The following is a 9,029-nucleotide window of genomic DNA, read 5'->3' on the forward strand; positions in this document are numbered from 1 at the left end:
CTCTTGCTTAAAATCTTTGCATTTAAAATTGACATAATCTGCCTAAGTTGACGCATAAGCTATTATCCTACTTACTAATTTTTTTAGTCAAAATAATTAAATAGAAGAATTAAAGTTAGATTTTTTTTAGATAAATCTTACAGATGAAGATGTCTACAAAAAGTTATTTGATTCAATCAAAAATTTGACAAAAATTACAAAAATTTATTTGGATTTGGGTAGCTCTTTGAATATCAGTGATATTTCTATTTATCAACTAGCGTAAAGTCTTGAATCAATTTCAAAAAAATGTAACATGAATTTATAAATTAATGAATTTTACTTAAATTTAACAAACAATTTAATTGTAACTTAATTATCTGTAAATTAATTACTCTAAAGTTTAGAGTAAGCAAAAAACCTCTAAAAATTAAAATTAAACTTTTTTAGAAACAAAAAAATTAACAGTTAACCTTTAAAGTTGCTGACAAAATATATTTCTTTAAAAAAATTTGCCTATTTAAATTAATTAAGTATTTAATTTGGCTATTAAAAATATGATGACTCTACAGTTGCTAACTTTATTTAGGGACTTTTTTAATATGATAAATTAGAAGAAATAAGAATATATTTTGGTGCTTCTTTATTTAGTGATGAAATTTTGGAAAAACTAATATAATTAATTTTTCAAAACTAAAATTTATAAATAATCGAAATTAATCTTTTCAATTGTAATGCTTTTAACAATAGAACATTCAAATAATTATTAAGATCTATATCTTAATTATAGAATATAAAACAAGTTTATTTAGACTTTTATAGCACTAAATATCCAAATTTACAATTGCTTTCAAAACTTCTCAAATAAATTTTTGACAAATGCTTTTCATTCAATATTACTCTTTCTGAAAAAAGATTTATCAATTATTTAGAATTCATAAAAAGCTTTCAGGATTTAAATGCTAACCAAGATTTACTTTAATAAGATAATTTTAATAACGAGTGATAGATAAAATAGAACATTTAGTTAAAATAATTATAAATTAATTGCTATTAGTAATACTTGAAATTGTAAAAATTATAATTATATTTTAATAATAAAATATATCATAAAAATTTAATGTTAATTATAAAAAATAGCTTTTCTAATTAATTTTATATATTAATTTTTTTACTTAATGATTAAAATTTTATAATTTAATATTGATTAAACAATAAATTAATCACTAAACCACATTCATTAAAATGATCAACTAGTAATTTTAAATTTATTTAGCATGAATTGTTACCATACTACAAATGAAAGAAGATGGTTTAAATAAGAAATATTACTGATTGATTAACCATCAATCGAACAAACAAATACACCAATCAATCAAAAAGATTGTTTGATAGATATGTTTATTTTTTCTAATAAAGTGATTGATTCCAAATAAAAATAATGTTTTTTTGCCCTTTTGGTTGATTAAATTTTTTTAAAATAAAATATTTTTTGGTTATTAAATATAAAATAATAGGTGAAACTAATCAAACTTATTAAAAAAATTAAATATATAATTATAAAAGTATTTTTAACTTAAACATATTTCTGTTTACTTTAATTATTATTAATATTAAATAATATACAAATTTAGAGGTTAAAAGTATTGGGGAATATATGTCTTAATTTAATCTTTAAAATTAATTATACTTTATTTACCTCTATTTAAAAAGTTCAATTATTCTTATATTTTATTATTAATGAACTTAAATTTAATTTATCATTGAAATATTGAAATGTAAAATTAATAAAAAGGCAATTAATTTCTTTAGCATGGTATCATTTTATAGTGGATTCACATGATAATGGTTTTGTTTATTGCTTAATAGATAATTACAATGAAAAAGTTTCAAGAGGTATATGCGTTCTCAATATATTTATAATAATATACTTATCAGTAGTGACTCCCTTTAAATGTAACTTCGAAAATGTGTAATTTATTATTTAGGAAGTTTTAATGATAGCCATTTAAATTTTTGTTTCATTTTTAAGATACAAGAATGAAAGTTGTATGGATAATTGTTGCTATTAGTGGATTTTTAATAGCATACTTTACTATTTTTATTATTAAAGATCTCATAGTATCTATTTATTAATTAGTTAAATCACTAGTAATGTACATTAAAAATAAAAAGAGTAAATTTTAGGTATAACCAGCTATCTTAAAATCCTCACATGTATAACTTAACAAAAAAATGGATTAAAATATACTTAATAATAACAATTGGATAAGAATTTAGATAATAATGAAGAAATATAATCAATTAGTATTATCTACCAAACTCCTAATGTACAAGGCCAGCCATAAATTAATTCTTAAAAATAAATAAATTGGTAAATAAATAGAAGAAAAAGAACTCTGTTTTTTCTTAAAGCATATACAAGAGTAGTCATAGTTTATAATCTACATAGCCAAGCAGTAAAAACATCTAAAAAGTTGAACAATAATTATCTCAAACAAATATGTATAACATAAACTAAACAAAATATTATTTTGATTCTTAGTAGATCATATTTAATCCCGATACAGAAAGAAAAGAATGAAACAAATTCAATATAAAAACGATTCTAAATATTTGTTCTTTAAAGATTATAAATGAATTTTAAAATATTATGATAATTAATTGATTCATTTTATTTTCTTTTTAATATAATTAATATATAGCTAAATGCCATTCAAAAATTTAGTGAATTGAGATAACTATTTTTTTGAATGGCAGAGAATTTACAATCGGAGCGTTAATGGGCCAATAGGTAGAAAAAAAACATTCTACCTATCACGCCAAATTTTTTCCGCCCTCCAAACATTTCGCTTGGAGGGCAATTATTAAAGTACTATATAAAAAACTTTTTAAACAAATTTTTATAAATCAAAAATAATAATCGATAACATTTGAAGTTATTTAAAAAACTCCCCACCAAATAATTCAATAATCTTATCTCAAAACCTATATTTGAATTAAAAATATAATAATAGAAGGTTGAAAGAATATTTTTTAGTTTTTTTAGATTAATTTCAATAATAGAAGTGTACATTTAAATCCTAAATTTGAGATATAAGAATAAAAGAAAAGAATAAGAAACATCAAAAATAATAATTGATAAACATTTGAAGTTATTTAAAAAATTCTTCACAAAATAATTCAATAATCTTATCTCAAAACCTTTATTTGAATTAAAAAGAGCAATAATAGAAGGTTGAAAAAATATCTATTAGTATGAGTAAATCATTATTTACTTTGAATTTAACAGTCATAATCTTATTGTAATCAATACAAAACTTAAATGCTTAAATATGTTAAGCATTTTCTAGGCAGCACCGTAAGATTAAATTAATATTTTAATTCATTATGATATAAATTTTAAAAAACAGAGCCTAGATTTTTTTAGGAATATTATGCTGCTAATTATTTGAAGTTGCCTAACACTAATATACTTTTGATAAACACAAAACGTTTTTAAAACGGTGTATAGTCTTAGAGTATAGTATATTACAATGATATTTCTAGTGAAATTGATAATATTGTGAATGTGGTTAAGAGTAAATTTAAATAAATAGTTTATACTTTTTTAAAACAATTTTTATTTTATTAAAGCTAAATACGTTATATTTCAAATGGAGTATGTACTATAAAGAAATCAAATTTTAGTTCTGAATTCAGAATAGCTAATATACGCAGATCCTTATACTCTTGAATATTAATAAACACTATCATTCGGTAATTTAGTAAGTATGCATTTCATTAAAGGATCTAATTATTGTGTCTTATAAAGTGCAACATATTTATTATATGTTGTTGACTTTATAGAAGGAAAATAAATTCTATCTTTGAATATTTCACCTTTTAATTCTGACAGTTATAATTATATTACTTCTACAAAGTTACTTTAGCTTTAAAATGGTTAGAATTTTATAGCAGTAATTGATGAGTATGGTGCTTATACTTGGTCAATTGATTTTAAAACTTTTGAATTATCATTCAATGGATATTATTCACTATTAGGTATAACTAATTTATTAAGTCTTTTAAAGAATAATATTTTACTCTATTTTATTTAAAAGATTATTATAGCTAAATAGATTTCCACTAGAGTTATGATATTATATTTTTAGTAGCATTTTATTTTCAAATTAATGTTTTCTAGGTCATTAATTTAAAAGCGAATTAGATAAAATTAATCTTGACTGATTGTAGATTAAATATATAATAATTTTCATTATAAATTTCTTAAAATTTTAAAAAATAGATCTACTAAGTGGACAATTAAGTGATATTTTAGTTAGTTTAAGCTTTATAAATTCTTAAAATAATTAAGGCAGTTTATACCTAAGCAGCAAGACATCTATTTATAGAATAGATTTAAATTTTGTCTATAATTAGAATACAAATACATTTGATTCTATTAGCTTTTCTAATATCAATCAACCTTTTACTGTTTAACTACCTGGAAATCAATATTATGATTGGTATCATTTGGAAGAAAGTCAATAATTTTTAATACCATACAGCTTTTATAGAGATATAAAATCAGCTATATTTGTTTATTCATATAGTACAAACACTTCGCTCACTCGTTTTGGTAAAAATAAAATTTCAAAAATAAATTTACTTTAACCATTATACTATAAAACTTAAGCTATCACTTCTATAGGTTTTACAAAAACATTTAGTTTCTAACTCAATTAAGAAATATACTTTGCTGCTACTACATATGATGAAATTTTAGTCACTAAAGATTCTCCAAGTAACCTAAAATCTATCCTTACTTATCCATTTATTACGCCAATCAAACCAAGATAAAATACATTTTTTTCTGTAAAAAACTGTAATACTTGTTATATTGCTATGCATGATGATACATACTTAGCATTTTATAAAGTAATGGACTCATCATTCACTCCTTAAGTTATTATTTCTTTCTTCTATCTTAATCAAAAATGTTAAAGTTATTATAATTATAAAAACAGGTATACGATTTAAGTTAGTTAAATCTTGATACTAATTCAATAAGCTTCAATATTGATCCCTACTAAGATATTAATCAAGCTATTTGGGTTATTGTAGGATTACCTTAAAAATAAAATAATGAAAATTTCTTATTTTATGCTATAAATATTACCTCTTAATAATAGTTTAAATTGCTCTCTAATATAGTAGAAGAAAATAATCAAAATACAAGTTATGCTCTCTATTCTTAAGAAGATTAAGAAATCGTTGGAGTAGCTGTTAATGGAAGTATTTTTGTTTGGAATTCTATAGACCTTTCATTCAAATACTCAATAGGTAATCTTACAATAAAATCAAACATAAAATTCAAAATGGGAATTAATTTCATTTTAGATGAAAATAAACTAATGAAATATCAAATCCTATCCCAACAAGTTAAAAGTTTTTTTTCATTAATTTAAAAAAAATAATAATAAAATATTTTTAAAATTATTTTATTTATTTATATATTTAAAAAATTAATTTTGATAAAAAGCGTCTAATTGTTCTGGCTCAATAATTGGTTAATTATTTCATACTGATGATTATAAATTTCTAATAATAGTTTGTGGTGATTACAGTATAATTTACTATAATTTCTCTAAAAAAACATTTTAACCATTAATGAAACTATAGTCAAATCCATACTATTTAAATGTATTCATTAAAATTAATATGTTTGGATTTGGAGATTAAGAAAAAGGAGATGTATATTTATGGAGTTTAAATACATTTACTTAATAATTTGAATTATTTATGCATTTCCAGTCTCCTTTTTTGGCAGATTGTGGAAGTAATATTTAGTATATAGAAATGACTTAGGTTTTATTTATTTAGTATTACTATAGTAATACATTTTTCCCTATTGGATAATGTCTTTAAAATTTGCCTAGTTGTACTTAGAAATGCTAAACGTAATTTTATTTTAATACTACTGAAACTACTGATACTAAAAGTCTATATGGGATAGGTTCTTTTGAATAGCCTTTTACAACTTCTTTGAGTATAATTTCATCTTTACTTTAAGTAAATCTCTAGATTAAAATAAATATTTTACCAAAGTATTTCTCTATTTAAAAATAATATTTTCATTTTAAAAAAAGGTTTAATAATATTTCGAATTAATAAACGGATTTGAATTTCTAAACCTCAATATATTAGTGAGCAACTTAAATTAGATGGTATTTTACAGTGAACTGCTAACTTTGTAAGCTTTTGCATAAATAAATTTAACAATTTAGAGTTGGAATAAAAATCAATTAGCTTAAATTAATGTAAATTAGTTGCTCCAATTCTCGGGTCTCTTTATGCTAAACATTGATAATATACTTATTAATTTTATTATTAGTGGCTCCTAATAAAAGTGTGGGGTCTATTTCGATGGTATTATTTCAAGTGCTACTATAGATAACATAAGTATATCTTCAACAGATAGTACATCTGATTGCTTCTTTATTTAAATAAATAATTCTTTCTTGATTATTAAAAATATAAACATAAAAAGTTTAGATTTTTCAAATACATCAACATTAATAGCAATCGTTAATTCTTAATAGGTAATTTTTTAAACTGTAAATTAAAAATGAAATATTTTTATTATATTAAATAGATTGCACTTTAAAATATTCTAATAGATAGCTGTAAATTAAGTGAAAAATTCAGTATATTAACCTAATAGAGCGATGTTAATGTTATTATTGATACTTTTATAATTTAAAATAATCTATGCGATATAAATTAAATTTACTATCCACAATTCTCTGGTTAGCTATTTGAAGCTGGTGAATTCAATGTAGCTAATATGACAATATCCAATAATCAGTTTTGTAATTTATAGATATTCTCAACTGTCAGCACAATCTAACAAAAAAATTAAACATTTTAGTTCTAGAATATAACTATGTACAATAACTCATTTTATACAACACACAATTATCTCTTTTTTGATGCTATTTATTCAATAAATCCTCTTCCCTAACACACTTTAAATATGAGTTATTTAAATTTCACTGATAATTCTTACTTTCCCTCTTCTTAAGTTTAATCAGACATCTACCTCGGAATTACTTAATTAGTTCTAACTGAACAAATTTTTTCAGTTTTTATAACTGAAGTTACAGTAAAAAACCAATAAGAAATAGCATTTTGTTCATTATCCTAATCTTCTCTAGTCTCAATTAGCAATATTTCTTGCTTAAATGATAAAAAATTTTTTGATAGTTTAGTCAATAGAGAGTATGGTGGATGTTTAATTTTCAATGAAATAAAAAAGATTAGCATAACTAATCTATAATCAAGCTATATAAAAGGAATAAGTAATTCTATTTTAGTAATAAAAAATTAAGCTTACACAAATTCAGTAATAAATTTATCAAAAGTAGTTATCACAAGTTCATATTTTGAATAAAATTAAACTAACTCCTAAGCTAATCCAATTTTAATTACTTCCACTTATACTTCTAATATAACAATAAGCAACTCAATTTTTAGCTAAAATAGATTAAATGCAATTCCTAATACATAAACTTATTCAACTTCTGCAATTCAGGCAATTAATCCATTAGGTTCAATATATTTAGTTAATAACCAATATATTAATTCAGTATCTAGTAGTATCTTTAATTTTCAATATATAGTTGGTTTTAATATAACTATCATTAATGCTAATTGCAAGCAATCTTCATTTAATATCACAGATAATGTAACAACTTTAATATAATAAGGAGGTTGCTTAAGGGCTAAATCAAACAATTTGTAAATTCTTTCTTCAAATTTTAGTCAATCCACAGCAAGCTAAGGCTCGTTTATTTACTTAGAGAGTTTTAGTTCAGAAACAAATATTTTTATAGAAAAATCTTCATTTGTAGAAGGTTATGCTAAGAATGATGGTGGTGCATTTTACATAAATTCACAAAACTCAAATTTAAATTTTGTGTGTAAATCATCTAACTTTAGTAATATCTATACACTTAGTTCTTATTCTTCTTCGATTTCAATAGTGTAAATTATTTTAATTTAAGATGAAAATCGTAACTTTGTATAAATGTACGCCTGGCGCACCGCCTACTAGTGCACGGAATTTAAAAATTTTAAAAAGTTATGCACCTAGTGCGTGTTTTATAAATTTTGATTTTTTTTTGAGCACCAGGTGTGCATTTAATCAATGGATTCAATAAAAATATTTATTAACATAGAGTTATTACCATAAAATAATGAAAATTAAAAATAATATTAAATTTTTTTTTTATCAATATTCAGATAATCAGAAAATTAGAATTTATTAAACTAGATTCTATTCTATTAAGGAGAGTTAACCAATATTTTAGGCTAGGCCAACTCATATTTTTTGAATATCTAAAATTCTAATGTTACTCTTTTTAATATTCATAATAATAATTTTAACTAAACTTATCCTGATTATTTGAATCAAATAACAAAGCAATCTGACATCTAATCAGTGTCATTTTTCTAACTTTAAAAATCTATGCTCTCAATTGTTGATTGTGGATTTTAAAATTTAATAATAAAAAATTTACATAATACTTCCCCTCTTCTAATTAATGGTATTAATACTAGTATTATAATTTAAAGATTAATAATTAAAGACTCTACGTTTTCCACATACTTAATTAGTGTCAATTAAGGATCTCTAACAATTGAAGATTCTTAATTTATAAATATAAATTAGATATCCTCAAAACGAGTATTACAATCCTAGATTTCTCTGATAAATTCAGGAGCACTTATATCACTATATTAATCTAAATTATAAATATAATAATAAACAATATTTTAGAAAATAATTTGCATGCTATGCTTTGGCTCTATACTTTAGTTGAACTAAACACAATTTTTTATATCTGACTCTATGTTTTTAGAATCAAAAGTGATTAAAATAATTTAATATCATACAAGCTTTTATGTAATTTAAATATTTATTTAAAAATAGGCCAATAACGGTGGTGCTATATCAATTAATGGTTTGGTTTCTAATCTTAATTATATACAAAATACTCAAATGA

The 9,029-nt window shown here is 21.7% G+C and overlaps 1 protein-coding gene across 1 annotated transcript; it reads left to right on the plus strand. All coding sequences in view use genetic code 6, as the record gives it.

Annotated features, from left to right (window-relative positions):
* Positions 1 to 3,150: 3,150 nt before the first annotated feature.
* TTHERM_00790970 (hypothetical protein) lies at positions 3,151 to 9,013 on the plus strand (the record flags this gene model as incomplete). Its single annotated transcript, XM_001026195.3, has 12 exons — positions 3,151 to 3,340; positions 3,393 to 3,560; positions 3,616 to 4,023; positions 4,083 to 4,112; positions 4,268 to 4,600; positions 4,658 to 4,926; positions 4,989 to 5,304; positions 5,504 to 6,033; positions 6,111 to 6,563; positions 6,617 to 8,007; positions 8,266 to 8,893; positions 8,957 to 9,013. Coding segments are annotated over exons 1-12 (4,686 nt in total), but the record flags the coding sequence as incomplete, so codon positions are not given.
* Between the last annotated feature and the right edge of the window lie 16 nt (positions 9,014 to 9,029).

This window comes from Tetrahymena thermophila (genome assembly GCF_000189635.1).
Source record: "Tetrahymena thermophila SB210 genomic scaffold scf_8254047, whole genome shotgun sequence".
NCBI classification, from domain to species: Eukaryota; Ciliophora; class Oligohymenophorea; order Hymenostomatida; family Tetrahymenidae; genus Tetrahymena; species Tetrahymena thermophila.